General features: G+C 29.1%; 1 protein-coding gene and 4 non-coding genes across 5 annotated transcripts; all 5 read left to right on the forward strand.

Moving 5' to 3' along the window:
* The first annotated feature begins 1,172 nt into the window (after window positions 1-1,172).
* Window positions 1,173-5,873, forward strand: LOC115720773 (tRNA dimethylallyltransferase 2). Its single transcript, XM_030649953.2, has 10 exons — window positions 1,173-1,497; window positions 1,586-1,665; window positions 2,573-2,641; window positions 3,005-3,077; window positions 3,155-3,276; window positions 3,988-4,062; window positions 4,355-4,780; window positions 5,147-5,222; window positions 5,322-5,485; window positions 5,573-5,873. The coding sequence occupies exons 1-10, from the start codon at window positions 1,254-1,256 to the stop codon at window positions 5,762-5,764; spliced, it is 1,521 nt and encodes a 506-aa protein (XP_030505813.2). The 5' UTR covers window positions 1,173-1,253; the 3' UTR covers window positions 5,765-5,873.
* A 2,825-nt stretch (window positions 5,874-8,698) lies between these two features.
* Window positions 8,699-8,780, forward strand: LOC115721581 (small nucleolar RNA R12). The gene has a single exon (XR_004012596.1). It is a non-coding gene; the product is annotated as a small nucleolar RNA R12 (small nucleolar RNA).
* Window positions 8,781-8,838: 58 nt separating this feature from the next.
* Window positions 8,839-8,923, forward strand: LOC115721616 (small nucleolar RNA SNORD24). Its single transcript, XR_004012624.2, has one exon. It is a non-coding gene; the product is annotated as a small nucleolar RNA SNORD24 (small nucleolar RNA).
* A 67-nt stretch (window positions 8,924-8,990) lies between these two features.
* On the forward strand, window positions 8,991-9,086 carry LOC115721592 (small nucleolar RNA snoR31/Z110/Z27). Its single transcript, XR_004012604.1, has one exon. It is a non-coding gene; the product is annotated as a small nucleolar RNA snoR31/Z110/Z27 (small nucleolar RNA).
* Window positions 9,087-9,145: 59 nt separating this feature from the next.
* Window positions 9,146-9,235, forward strand: LOC115721588 (small nucleolar RNA Z161/Z228). The gene has a single exon (XR_004012600.2). It is a non-coding gene; the product is annotated as a small nucleolar RNA Z161/Z228 (small nucleolar RNA).
* The last annotated feature ends 6,899 nt before the right edge of the window (window positions 9,236-16,134 follow it).

Raw genomic sequence — 16,134 nt, forward strand, 5'->3', positions numbered from 1 at the left:
GAGGTGGTGGTGAGGGTGGGCGGTTGGGATGTGAGATAGAGAGAGAGATGATGCAGAGAGAGAGAATTGTGAGGGGGTATTTTTGGGGTTTGAAAAAAAAATATAGTTTTTTTATGGTTTAAGTTTTTGGTATAATAATAAAATTTTTTAATTATTTAAGCATATAAAATCAAAATTCCCTTATAATATTGACATCAGCGTTCCGAATTAGGATAATTTATTGTTTAGACGAAAGATATGTTTTGTCAAATTAGAAATTACAGAAGTAAGAAAACTAGATTAGTAGATAATAAAACTATAACGTCGTCAAATAACATACAACAGCTAGAAATGTAGCTTCTAACACTAAAAAATACCTGAAATATCTCAACAAAAAAATATATCAAAAAATGCTAAATTCTCACATTCTACCACATTCAATTAAAACAAAAATTAATGAAAAAACTTGAAAATACTAAGTCTAAGATGTTACCCTTTGATTAGTACCAGCATACTATCATTTAATATTTACCGAAGTTTTTCGAAAACTGATTATAAAATAAATAAGATTAAGAAATAAGTAAATTAAAGAAAAAGAGATCTAGATTTTTTTCATGGTTCGATTGTTAATAAACTCTATAGTCTTTAAAGTATTTTTTACAAGTGTTTATGCCCTAATTGAAAAAAAAAAACTAATTCTTCCCTTCTCCTAAGAATTCAATTTCTAATTCTTTGCGTGAGGAATAATGTTCTATTTATAGGGGAGAATCGAGTATGGATATGCCCTCTAAAGTTTTAAAATAACACTTTTTGATGAGGCAAAATACAATAGGAGTTTTTACAAAAATTATTGAATTTTGGGCAAAAGTTTATAATTTTACTGTTACACAAATTTATTTTTTAAAAATACTGTGTTTTTATAAAATAATATAACAACAAAACAAGACAATTAAAACAACGGTAGAATAATTAGAAAATAACCGTCAAAACTTAACATACTATTTTTGAAAAAAATTCTATCCCATAGTAAAAAAATTAAAAATTTCTATATGTAGTATTAAAATTTAAATATAAATTTATAATTAAAAATTATTTAAATATGTATATTGTAAATTACTTAAAAAAAAAATAATTTGAAAACATAAAAAAAAAAAAATTGTTTTCATTTTTTTAAGCCTAAAACTGTGATTTTCAGAAACATAAAAAACTGTTTTTGAGTTGTGAGATTGAGAGAGGAAGAAGACCACCTTTCCAACCAGGGTTGACCTCTTATTATGGCGGAAGAAGAAGACCTGAGAAAGATAAACCTTTCCAATTATGGAGCACAACCCACCAAAGCAGTAACGAAAGAGAAGCCCAAAGTGGTGGTAATAATGGGTCCAACAGGTTCAGGAAAATCAAAATTGGCCATTGATTTGGGCTCTCAATTTCCCGTTGAGGTCATCAATGCTGATTCTATGCAGGTCTACAAAGGCTTGGATGTTCTAACCAACAAAGTCCCACTCCATGAACAAAAGGGTCTTTACTTAGCCAATCTTCTATTTCTCACTTTCTTTCTTTCTTTTCTTTTAGTGCTAATTCTGTTTTGATGTTGAAAATGGTGTAGGGGTGCCTCATCATCTTCTTGGGACAGTGAACCCAAATGTTGAATTCACAGCTAAAGAGTTTAGAGATTGTGCTGTTCCTGTAAGTTTTGTTTACTCACTTCAAAATCTGTTCTTTTGAATTTAGATTGTATGTTTTTGTGTAATATAGTATTAATGTTTGAGAAATTTGCCAAACTTAACAATTTGAAATACTAAAATTTACATAGTAACCTCACTTAATTTACTCTATGCTATCATAAATCTATGGTCATTTTGCCACTATAACGGTTGTTTATGGTCACATTCATGGTCTTTTCTGCGGCCATACTAGATTATTTTACTAATAAATTCTTTTACAAAACACTCTTTGTTTTGAGCCTTTGTAATTCATTGACACATTTAGACAAACAACTCAAGGCTTTTGTTTTGTTTTGGTAAAGTAGAGTATGGTATGATGTTGGAGCTTATGCTTTTTATTTATCTATTTTTCTATGGAAAGTGTTGAAAGTTCACTTTTTGTCTTCTGATCATGTGAATTTATCAAATCAATCTTCTCAACATTAATTAATTGTTGGGCAGGGTCGGTCTTGGGCTAAGGCGCATATTTTATATGAAAATGACTCTTGATGACAATCTACACCTGGCTGTAGCATAGGACCTCTTTGTATATTAAAAAATCTTTCACCATGCACTACACTAAATCACCATATTTGATATTAATTTACTAGAAAATTATTTATATAGGGGTTCCAAAATTTAATTTCGTCAACTCTCCTGGCGTTGGGTTGCTCATGAAAGGACACTCTTCATAATCGATCATAAGGGTTGTTGTAACTTGTAACTGTGTAAATATGATTGCTTCAAGAACCATGAAGATAATTTTGCTAATATATTTTTGTTAGGAGAAAACAAAAGCTTTTTTCTTTTTATTTCAAAGTTCATTTTGCAAAAGCTTCACCACCATGTGGATTTTATTTTATTTACTGAATCATGAAATGGTTTTTCAGCTTATTGATGATATCTTGTCTCGTAACTGCTTGCCAGTCATAGTTGGGGGTACACATTACTACATACAGGTATAAATCTACTTTATTCTTCAGTTTACATCAGGGAAGGCCAGAAATTTTCTTGTTGCAAAAACAGTTATGATGCACCTATATTGTTTCATGTTTAGTGTTCTGTTCTCTAGAATAATGATGTCTTTGAATAACTGTGGCTTTCTTCTTAAAAAATTGGGATCTATGCTTTCTCACCACTTATAGAAAGAAAATGCTGATTAGGTAGTTAAATATTTGTGTATTGTGCTAAATCTTTTATCGTGCATGGAGATAGAGCTACTTGTCTCCGCTAAGATCGAACTCTCTGACCATCCTGCTACATATTGTTTTCATTCACTGTCTTTGTTCAAGTGTTTAGCTTATAATATTTGCACTTCTCAGGCCCTTATAAGTCCATTCCTTCTAGACGAAACAACAGAAGATATGGATGACAATTGCTTATATACTTCTCTAGGTAATTTTTGCCAATCTATTTTAAATTTTGTCTTACCCTTTTCAAGTTATTAAACACCGACTTCAACTTTTACATAGGAGATGAAGATATACAACCATTGTCTAAGTTGGATTGTGAAGGAATAACTGATAGCTATGACCATCTCAAAAGCATTGATCCGGTAGCAGCAAACAGAATCCATCCTAACAATCATAGAAAAGTAAGCTACCATCCTTTCCTGTGTCGTTTTGTTATTGAAATTTGAAATGTGAAGCCACTCTTTATTAGTGATATTTAGTTTAGTGCTTTACAATTCGTGAGAGCACTTGATATGCTTTCATTATTTAAATGAAGCCATCGATAGTGTTGCCGAGCCAGAGATGCATAGTAGGGCATCAAAACATCTAATTTATGTTAGTGTTATATATGATAAAAATTTCATATAAGCACAGGAAGTGAATAATTTAGTGTATTCTGGTTGTAGATGAATGTTCGATTAAATTTTGTTTTAGTCATTTCATTCTCATCTCTGATAGAAAAAATTTAGTTTACTGTTACTATCTTCATTTTGCTTTAGGTGTTATTGTTTAAATTATTTCAAGCAGGGTAAAATTTAAACATCTATATAAAATTATGTTGGTGTTAGCTATTATTGATGGAATTATGAAGTGTTCGTGTTTTGTTACCTCGAATATAGTTTGGTTACAATGATGTTTATTGAAGTTCCATGATATTCCATAATGTAGATTCAGTGCTTACTGGAGTTGAATCTTGCTGCAGTCATACTTTTTATACATTCTGTTCTATGAATTTGTATATATTCTTATTGATGCTATATGCAGCTATTATTAGAGTCAGAGATAACTTGTATGCTTCAGTAACACGTTAATACGACTGTGTTTGATTTTCTCTATCGTACAACTTTTTGCAGATTAGTCAGTACCTTAGCTTACATGCTCGTTTTGGCATTCTCCCTAGTGAACTTCTTCAGGGGAAGGCTGCTGAGGTTTGTATTATTTTTCTTGTAAATATGTACTTATTTACTCGTTTTGTCATCTATATATACCTTGCAAAAGCTGTTCGGTTTCGGAACCTTTTTGATTAAATGTGATTTACACCTAATTTTCATGTCTCTGCCTATTGTTTTCTTCAATTTACTGTGACTTTGTATTGACATGTTGCCTATTGTCTCTGGCTGCTCATTCCAGTTATGATTAGCCCATTAAGATATGTGTATATACGTTTTAATTGTTATTAGTTTTGAATATGATAAAGCAATATTGTATGTGGCAGGGCAGAACTGGGGTCGAGTCGATAATTTCAGATACAATTGTTGTTTCATATGTATGGATGCATCACTTCCTGTGCTGGATCAATATGTGGATCAAAGAGTAGACTGCATGGTAGATGCTGGATTGCTCGACGAAGTCTATGACATTTTCAATCTGAATGCAGATTATACTCGAGGCTTGCTGCAAGCTATTGGTGTTCGGGAATTTGAGACTTTCTTAAGAGAGAATGTTGTAGAAGCCAGATTCGATAATGAAAGCTATTCAACTGACATCTCTGTCTCATTGAAGTCGGTGGACACGGGTGATAAAATCTTGAAAGAGAATATGAGGGCAATACTGAACTCCTGTGATGATGATAGTAAGCCAAGCATTATATTAAAAGAAGCCATTGACAAAGTAAAACTTAACACTCGAAGACTCATTCGTCGTCAGGTAAAGATAATATTCAATTATTTTACCTGTATTTCTTGTTTGGTTTTATCTTCTTAATAAATCATTTGTATTCTTGAAATAGTTACTTTGGCCAACTTTAGACACCTAAACTTCAAGGGTCACAACAAATTCATATTCCATTATTCATTTCATCAAAACATTTACCATTTAAATTATCAATTCCTTACTTTACTAAGCATCGTCCTAAGCTGAGTTTACACTAGATAAACCTTTGGTAACTACTTTTCCCTTTCTCCAATTAAATTTAATAAATGACTCCATACTTTTTATGATATAAGATTGATGCTACTTCATCATTTATTTATTGGCTTGGCAAGTGCAATAGTTGACTTTTGGTGTTTGCAGAGACGAATGATTGTTCGGCTGCAGAAATTGTTTGGATGGGACATACATGTCCTTGATGCAACAGACTCTATTCTAAGTATTAACTCTTCGTCCCTCATTGTGTTTTTCTCTTTTTCGAAATTTTCACATTACCCGTATAATCATTTCAAGTCTCAACTATCACTCTAAATTGCAGGTAAATCAGATGATATATGGGCAGAACAGGTAGTTGAGCCCGCCGTGAAAATTGTTAGATCTTTCCTTAGCCAGGAAGGTACTTCGGTCCCGGGTGAGGAGTGTCCAAACGGGGTTGGAACAAGAATACTCGAAAGGGAACTGTGGACTCAGTATGTATGCAAGGTCAGCAAAGCTTATGTTTCTTTTCTTGTTCCATTGAATAGTTCGAGTTAGTTTATTCTGTTAATGTGAGTTAGTTTATCGGTTTAGGCTTGTGGAGATAAAGTCCTTAGAGGAGCACATGAGTGGGAACAACACATACAGGGACGTAGTCATCGAAAACGAAAGTCAAAACTGCGAAAATCGCAAGTTCATTTTGTTGCGGAAAAGCAACATCAAGCTAGCCAGATTGGAGATGAATTTTCAGTGTCTGACTCTGATTATTTCCTAACAAGAGAATAGTTATAGCTTTTGATTTAGAAGATTTATGGTTTCTATGGATGGTTGCTCAAGTGAAGTGTGATATACATTATCTCAAAAAAATAAAATAAAAAATCATTATTTTGTACACTGCTAAATTATCAATAAATTTCAACATGGTTAGCTTAATGTTACTAAATTTCACTTCTTCTCACAATAAAACTCACCAATTTTGCAACTTTTGTAAAATATTAAGGGTGTGTTTGGAAACAATTGTGTAATTACTATGCAGTGTAATTACTAGCTTTTGATTTAAAACACATTTTATAGTAATTACATTGTATTTTAAAATACAAGGTGTGTTTGGATGTTAAATGATAATTACATGTGAATTCCTAATATCATGTTTGGCATAATAGTTAGTAATTACACAATAAATTAATATCATAATATTTAAAAATATATTTCATCAATTAATAATATATAAATAAATAATAATCTTTTCGTACAATAATGTCAAAATTATAACAATTTAGTAGCAAATATTTAAAATAATTTTTTTATGACTATCTAATTGTTCTTGCGTTCCATATATTTTGAGCTATTATATCTCTAAAATTAAACATATATTGCTTGTCATCATCTGTTGGCCCGTCACCAAGTTCTTCATCTGAATCTGAATCAAAATCAATATTGTTCAAATTTTCACAATTTCCTATTTTATTTTCCATGTCCTCTTCGAAAAATTCATCATCCCAATTCCACTTGCGAATAAAGTTGTGAAGTACACAACATGCTAGTACAATCCAACCTTGTTTTTTGATGATTCATAGAAAAAGGGAAAGTCAATACATTAAAAATAATTAAAATATCATATCAATTAATTAAAATAATTTGAATTTATTTTTGGTATGTGATTACACAGTGTAATTACACTCAATTCTCATGAGGGGTATGAGAATTGGAGAGAGTAATTGAGGCCTCCCAATTACCTCTAATTACACAGTTACCATGTAATTACGTAGCCACACAAACACGTCAAACTGTGTAATTACTTCCAATTACATCCAATTTCAATTCCCATGTGGCTTTCCAAACGCGCTCTAAGTGTTTCTCAATTTAGAAAATAGAAGAAAGATGGAATATAATGAAATAAAAAGAAATAATAATGAACACGCAGGGATTTTAAGTATTTTATGCTATTAATGAGATCTTAGTCTACGAGTAACTTGTACTAAGATTTAACATTTACCATAACGGAGTTCTGTGTGGTGATTTAGGCAGCTTATTAGCTTGTGAACTAGAAATTGGATTTGCATACAAGTTAAGGTAGGTCCTATTTATAGGGTATCAAGAAATGAGTCGGACTAACCAAGCCAAATGAAACTAACGTATGGTTTACACTGCTAAGACTTGACTAGTTCCTTAACTAGAGGCGTAGTGAGCTTGCCCTACAAAGCGTGTAACTTGCCTTTAACATGTCTCTTGTCCTAGTTGTCAAAGGATGCATGTAAGCTACATGAGCATGTTCGTAGACTTCTAGTGATAGTCCACTCTAGTAATGAATCTATGGAGCCCTTCACTTCGTGAACGGAGTGAAGTACATTACTCTCCTTAGAGGTCTTGTCTCTCGTGACATAATCGGACCTAGGAGTGTTGAGGGAGGGTAAAGCCTACCCTGAGATTTAAAAATATATTAATATACAATTTTTTGTTTTCATATATACATAGTAGTTAAATACAATAATTAGTTAAGATGCTTTAAATTTACATGGGAGACCGTATTTTGAATCACATTGCCCCCTTCTTCTATGTGTACCTACTTTTTATTTATTAGAAAAAACAAATAAAGTATAAGGTTCAAACTTATGACTACTATAATAGGAGGATGTTGCTAAACCATCATTCCACTTAAATTTAGCTAGTTATTTATTATTTTGGATTATATTAAATGTATAACTAAGTCCACCCTTAAATTTAATGTCCGCCATTGTCTGGTGAGAGAAAGTGGTGCGTTCTGAACATATCTTTCAGACATGGCACCTTTTGTAGATAGCTTTTTTCGAAGATGGTTGTTGTAAGTTTGAAAGCTCATTTTGTCATCCAGACTCAAGCTTTAAGGGGGAGGAAATTACATTATATACCCACTTTACTTCATCTATTTTAATTTTTTACTTTTGTTTTTATATTATTAAGATATACCCACTTTTATAGATGATGCCCTCATTATACCACTTAGGCTAATGTAAATTATGTGCTAAACTTAAGTGGAAGGTAAAAGTATATTGGACAATCCACTCACTAAATTGGGTACATTTTAATGTAATATAATTGAGAGTATTTTTGTTTAATAGATATGATCCCTCCCGGACCGCCCGGATCCCACTAGTGAATAGAAAGTTGGATCTCACCTGAATCGCCCCATCTATCCTCTTGAGGAGAAGTTTGGTTTCAAACCTCGATTCGAACAGGTGAAGTACGCTATGCTAATGTGCCTTGGATGATCCACATCTCAGGTCACTTCAAGATACTCTCCATGTGACTCCCTTATATCAGGGTATTTTGGGTACAATATATATAAAAAGAGGTATGTTTCAATTAAATATGAATTAGAGGTAAATTTGTTTAATTGAAAAATAAAAGAGGTATTTTTCAATTTACCCCCTAATTTTTAGCATTTCTCTAAATAAAAAAAAAAGCCCAATGGGCTGGGCTTGTAGGGGTTGTTGGGCTGAGCCCAATACTCCAACTTAGGGCTTCCTCCGAGTTTGCTAGGGTTCCAAAAACACCTATATCAAAGGTGGAGTCTTCACTAGGGTTTCCTCAATCACTCCCATCGCTCACACAGAAAATCCAAATTTTCCAAACATTTCTATCTCTTTAATCTGTAGCTTCGATTTTCCTTCCTCTTTTTCTCACAGGTATATCTTTTTAGACTATTTTGATTATGATTTTGTTGAATTAGGGTTTATGATGTTTGGAGTGATGAAAAAAATCATTCGGATTCCCAATGATCAATTTTCTATTATGATATTCCAACCAGCTACTTCTGACCATTCATCATAACCATTCTTAATCTCAATCTTTACATTTTTTGTTAAATATTTAATGAAAAAGGCCAGTGATGTATCAAAATATTTGCTACTCTTGATAGGTTTTCACCTATTTGATGATGATTTTCCACCAAGATCTCTGAGGGCTTTTCTTTAATTATTTGATTATGCATATATTTGATGATGATATTTGTTTTTGATTTCAATTTTAATGAATTATCATGTGATGAAATTTGGAATAATCTTAGGACACCTTCCTACACAGTTTGCCAAAGCTGTGGATGAGAACAAAAATCCATTCTGATGATGATAACTTTAACTATAACATTTGTTAATTGCATATGATTTTTATTAGATTGTGTTTAATTAAGATTCAAATGATGATTATGGATGTCAAATTCTCACGACGGTCATCTGAGATTTGTTCATTGATGACAAATATCCTTTCATTCTGATGATTCTTTAACTCAATTCAATATGACTACATAGTTTTGAATGTTTGATTATTTGCTTTCAATTCATTTCTTGAGATGAAAATTTGTGATTTTTATCCCAAACAACATCAAATTCAATTGTTGGATTTGACAAACACATTGTGTTTTCGAAGAAGATTGTATTGATTCTGTTACAATGCCAAAAGGGATACTAACTCTTAAATGTCTTTTTTCGAATCCAACAACATGAGAGTAAGTTTGCTAACAACAACAATTACACCCATGTTGTTGGATTTGACAAAGATATTGAAAAGTTTGTTCGATTCGACTAAGACATTGAAGGCTTTCGGGGTTTTCTGTTCTTGTTTCTTGCTGCTCTCGAGTTATGTCTTGCCGCCTCTGCGAAAAGGGTAATGAACTTACATTGTTCTTGATAATTGCCTAAAAGGTTTCAGCTGTCTTGTGCATTGATTTTTGAATTTGAACTCTGTATTTTTGTAATTTGGAACTTGAAAGTTTTAGGTATGAAAGCTTGGTTATATAACTATGGATATTTCTTTAATTTTAAGAGTAATTAATGATATTCACAATTGCAAATTGGATACAAAATTGACTGTCACAACAAGTTTGTGTGTGAAAATAATGCAATGACTTATTCTAATTTACAAATGACAATTTTTAGAGATTTATAAATATAGTCGACTTTCATGATAATTAAATTGGCAAATGAGATTTAATAACATTCTCATAATTTTTTTCCCTTGTAATATTCAAGTAATTAACAAGCTCAACTACACTTTTTTTGTGTGGCAATTGTACTACACTTTTGAAATGAAATTGTAAAATTGGTTTGAAAAAATATCACTTTACAAATTTATATTTAAAAATACTATAATTAACGTATTTTAATTTGGAATAATTACATGAGCTACTATTACATTTTTACATTCAGAGAATATTTTTTTTTTACATAATAGGAAAACAACATAAAATTAAGAAGAAAATTACTTGAATAATATGAAAATAACATTAAAATAAGAACAAAAAATAACATTTAATTAACAAAAAGTCAACAACAAATTAACAAGATTAACAATTGGGAAATTTACAATAATACTGGAATTTTGGTTAACTTTTATAAAAATACTGTCACACGGAATTTTTTTCAAAAATATTGTGATTTTATAAAACACCAGTAAAACACAAAGGAGTATAACTCAAAATAACACTAGAACACTAGTAAAACATCAGTAGAACACCAGTGAAACTTATACTGCAGTATGAAACTTGTAAAAAAATATAGTAAAAAAGTAAAAAATACCGCCTGGCAATATTTTTGTAACAAAATGGCAAAAGTTAGTATACCATGTAAATTTCCCTAACAATTTAAGATTTAGGGTGCACCGATGCAAAAAATTTATTTTGTGTTAAATTTTGCTAAGGTTCTTAGATTTTAAATAATTATTATGATTATAAAAAAAAAAAATAGATTAAAAAAATTAAGAGAAGTTGAAGAATATGTTTTTTTTTAATATGCATTAACTAAATTATTGTAATCAAATTATTCTCACACATTCACTTAAAAATTAAAGACATAAGTTAAAAGAGATGTGTTTTTTTTCGAAAAAATTTCTTTAAGGCCCTTAGGAAGATGAATTGTAAAATAAAAAAAAACCAAGAGTAATTTGTGGCATAAATATCTAGTTGAACTTTTGCGATTTTGTAAGTACACAGTATTTATTTGCAATTGAGAGTTAAAGTATTTATGCCACATATTATTCAAAGAAAAAAAACTGTTTGATCATATTTATTTTATTATATATGGCTCTTGTTGTTTTTGTTCTCTTGTAATAGATACGTTGATTTTTTTCATAAAAATAATAGTTAAGTCTCCAAATTCTTCCTCATATCCTCCCTCACCAAATTATAAGGGTGTTCATTAAATTGTCCAAACTGCTCAAACTGTCCGCACTACACCGCACCGCAAAAAAAATGCGGTTTGAAATTCTTTGCGGTGCGGTCGCAGTTTGAATTTTTCCTAAACCGCGCGGTGCGGTGCGAGTTGCGGTTTTGAATTGTTTATATGCGGTTTAAACCGCACCGCACATTATAAAAATACAAATTTTTATATTTATTTAGGTCCAATATGTGAATGTTCAACCTAAATTTCACTTTTTATTATATTATTGAAACTTAATTTTTTTTATATATTTATGTTCAAGTCTTATGGTTTTTTTTACATGTGTTGCTCAAGTTTTGTTATATTTGTGATAGTTTAATTATTGTTGATAATCTAAACTGCAAAACCACATAACATCGCACCATTTTTTGCGGTGCGGTTTTTTAGTTTCGCGGTGCGGGTGCGGTTTGAGAAATTGGAAAAACCGCATGTGCGGGTTAGTTTAAAAAAATGGTCAAAAATAGTACCACCCGCACCGCGAACACCCTTACCAAATTATCAATTTCCTTTTGTTTATTTCCATCATTCTATCAATTCCTAAGCTAAAACTTAGTAGTTTAATGAGAGAGTTCAAGTAGCCCTAGATAGTTAATTAGGATAAATTTCGAAACATTATTCATTTTACAATAAACGCGCTTTTCTTTACTCTTTCGACATTCAATAATTCTAAAAATTATTAACCAATTATAAGAAACTCATATTTTATCTTCTTTGATTAGGTCTTGTTGGTGAATTTTTTTTGTTTTAATACATATATTTTTGGGAAGGGAGGCCCATACTTCTTATTTCACCCTATACGGATAAAAAGTAGACAAAACACATCTCACTAAATTATTGATGATAGTAAAAAAATCTTGGACTGACCACTAAGATTGCAATCTTTTCTATATTTGGAATGCTTCTTCAATGAGTGAAGAAATACTCTCTCTTTCTCTCTCTCTCTCTATATATATATGGTTGAAAGGAAATCAAATTTTAAGTGGCTGAAAATATTATATATATACATATATTTTTATAATGTCCCCGCTTCAAGTTTCTATTGGCCTCTTACACCCACGGATTCATGGCTCTTATACATGAGTATATCATTTTGGCTGCTTCATGGATTGATGACTGGCCCTACAGATCAACACGAGTGTTTCTAGCATAATTTATGCTCACTCGCACGCTTCTTGAGAAATCTTCCCAGGAGGTCACCCATCTTAAAATTGATCCAGGTCAAGCACGTTTAACTGTTGAGTTCTTTTGTGATGGCTACCGAAAAACAAGATGCACCTTGTTGATATAGGTAGTACCAATCAATCCATTTAAGCTCTCTTCAACTTTGTAGTCCTATACTTACACAATTTCAGAATCATCCCACTTGACCTTCCTCAGGCGATATGAGATTGCACAGTTTACCCGGTATTTCCCCTTACGGATCACGGGACTACTAACTATTATATTTTTGTTCTCTTATGTTAGTTTGTTGGTATGTAAGAAAAATATTATATCGTTAAAATGTAATCTACTGTTAATTTATTCTATAATTAAGGACATATTAAGTGTATAATGAATTTTCCTTCCAAATAATAAATTAAGGACATTACTTTTCACTTTTTATTTTTTGGAGCTAGAAAAATAGTCCCCACCTACCTACATATTTTTCTTCACATAAAACATATCAAATGTATTTTAGACCCAACTAAACTCAATTAATCTCTATTGGCCAATATATATTTTATAATTTCTCTCTTATATTATAAATTTGAAAAATAAATAAATATTGGTAGAAAAAGACACAATTATAATTACACACAAAATTCACTTCTTTGACTTCATAAAAAAAAAAAATCACTCCTTTGCTGTTTTTTTTCCTTTCTTTTAACCATGCATGTACATATATAATACATTTTTTTTTATTATTATCCATTATTTACAATTGTACTATATACCATATAATTTTTTTTAACAATACATTAGTATATTTTTTTTTATCCTTGCCGACATAATAATAATAATAATAATAATAATAATAATAATAATAATAATAATAATAATAAGTTAATTGAGTAATAATGTTGTTATTAGGTGGATGAGGGTTCAATAATTAATAGACAAAGAAACATTGATTAGAAACACATTTGTAGTCATTTAAATGTCTCATTTTACAGTCAAGTCACTTTAATTCATTAACACATAACATAATATATCTTTGACCTTAATTCCACTTCATGTTTGTACTAAATTTTAAATAATTAGAGACTAATTAATTAAAGCTAAATGTGTTATTAACAACATTTTGTCCAAACTAAATTCAATCATGTCTTTAAAAGTCACTTTAGTGTTGGGCTAAGACTTTAACTATTCCACTTAAATTAAAGGGAAATTGCTATGCATATTGCATTTTTTTACTTTTATGGTTTTTTTTTATATATATTTTTATTTTTATAAAGCTGTTTTTATTTTAATGTTAGCTGTTTTTATTTTGAGATTATGTTATTTTTATTTTATAAAAATTAATTTTATTTTGAGATTATGTTGTTTCTTTTTTATAAATAAATAAAAAATTAATTATAAAAGTATAATTTTACTGTAACTACAAAATTATTTGAAAAATTGAAACAATGTTACATTAATTTAGTAAGCATTGTGTCATGAAAAATCACTGAACACTACCAAAAATGTTATTTTTAATGATAAATTTTTAGTCACAATATAGATTTTTTGTTATTAAATATCACTTTTAGTTACAACAAGAATTATTTATCACACTGATATATAGTTTTAGTCACAAGTATTGTAGCTAAAAACACATTTAGTGACAACAAATTATGATTTTTGTGACAAAATTAGCACTGTCCAATATCATTTAAAATGTTGTACTATTATTGGTATAATTTAATATCGTTTTTTTTTGTATATATTTTAATTTCATAACAAAAAAATTATTAACCACTTGTAAGACGGTATCTTATGATAGTGTTGAGGGAAATTACAGTTTAAAAATAAGGAATTCATTTTCTATATATATATTTTTTTTAAAAGGGAATAATAAGGCATTCTTTAACAATATATAAAAATGCATGTATTACTATATCAATTCTAAAGCCACATCCAATATATTCTACCTCCATACATTATTGGCTAGAATTCATTGTAAATAAAAATAATTGGAAACAGCACAATTTTACAAATTCTTAAACAATGAGAAGATAAAAATATAGAAATATGTATCAAGATGGTAAATATATTTAAATAATATAGCTAGGTAATACTATACATAAGTCCACTATAGTAGTACATATTTTATTAGGGGTTTTTACATTATATATTGAAATTTTTAATTTTTTTTATTGTGAGGCTAAATTTTTTAAAAAAATATTGTGTACTGTAAGCTTTATACAGTGTACTGTATTAAGTTTTCGTTGTTGTTTCACGATTGTTTTTTAGTTGTTCAACTGTTATTTTAATTGTTCTGTTTTGTTGTTTACAATTGTTTTATAAAAAGATAATATTTTTATAAAAAAAATTCCACGTGGCAATAAAATTGTAAATTTTTACTCGAAATCCAGTATTTTTATAAAATCCCATTTTTATATGATGAATTATATTATTATTATTAATTAATTAATATACTAATTAATAATTATATCTAAAATCAATTAATTAAATTTTCATAAGTAAAGTCACTTTATGCATGTAAAATTAAACATGCACATGTAAATTATGAGATTAGCCTATCAAAGATTTAAATAGAGTTTTTTCTTTCTTTTTTAATGACTTACATATAAAGTTTAATTGTGTAATTATTCTTTAACATATACATTATTTTTCTCATTTTTTTAGATTATACTATAATTAATTAACCATCTACATTATTATTATTATTATTTATTATTATTATTATTATTCATTTATTTATTTATTTTTGCAGAAAACCATCCATATATTAATTATTACATTCACATGTTATTTATTAGTCACTTTTCCCTTTTCTGTTCATAATTACCATTCACGTATTTCTGATGTAGAACATGCATTATATAATTAAACACCAAAAATAAAATAGTCTTCAAAATGTATAATAAAGAAAAATAGTTTTTATTTTATATTTTACATTAAACCAAATGTGCACGTGCAATCAATGATATACTATGGGCCATGGATTGGGTGGGATTGTAAAAAGAATAATAATAATTAAAAAAAAAACATTATGCAAAATAATTTTAAATTATATAAAAAATATAAATAGTATATCATGTCTCTATAGAAAAGCTCCAAATTATATATGTATACATTTTGATAGATTTTTTTTTATCTATTTTGGCACCTAGAAAGAGTTTTTAGTCTATTTTTTATGACTATATACGTGTTGTAGTTATTTATGATTAATTATAAATTTTTTTGAAAATTTTAAATAATTTACAATATCGAAAATAAAATTAAAACAATTACTTACCATGAGTATACAAAAAAATTGTTACATGCAACAAAAATTTTTAACGTTATTTTTAACATCATATACTATTCATAATTTTTTAAAAATTTACAGGTGATCTTTAATAACTACAACGTATAAGATTATAAAAAAAAAAAATTAAACTAAGAATCTCTCATTTATGCCAAAACAGATAAGAGTCTACCATTTTCTTCTAAAAAAATAAGATAAAAATTTACCCAAATATCCTTTTAAAATAGTCTAAAACTATAATTATAATTTTGCACACATCTTTTTAAAGAAGGCCCTAGGTAGCTAGTTTAAAAGATCTTTCAAAGATCTATAACATGAGCAAGGATGTATACATATAATAATATATATTTATGGAATGGATTTTATACCATACCTTATAAGTACTATATCACATGGGCAAGGACATGGGGTAAAGTTCATCAAATTAAAATGTTCTAAGTATATACATATTAATTGATAAAAATAATAATAGTGTTATGCAGATGTGATGTGCCAACCCTAGGATGACTCAA

Source organism: Cannabis sativa, chromosome 2 (assembly GCF_029168945.1).
Source record: "Cannabis sativa cultivar Pink pepper isolate KNU-18-1 chromosome 2, ASM2916894v1, whole genome shotgun sequence".
In the NCBI taxonomy this organism is placed as follows: Eukaryota; Viridiplantae; Streptophyta; class Magnoliopsida; order Rosales; family Cannabaceae; genus Cannabis; species Cannabis sativa.

Bases quoted from the DNA above. Each gene is read 5' to 3' on its own strand.
- LOC115720773 (XM_030649953.2), top strand. From the start codon at position 1,254: ATGGCGGAAGAAGAAGACCTGAGAAAGATAAACCTTTCCAATTATGGA. The intron at 2,642-3,004 runs GTATAAATCTAC...TGCACTTCTCAG, and splicing joins GTACACATTACTACATACAG to GCCCTTATAAGTCCATTCCT. The intron at 5,486-5,572 runs GTCAGCAAAGCT...TTATCGGTTTAG, and splicing joins GGACTCAGTATGTATGCAAG to GCTTGTGGAGATAAAGTCCT.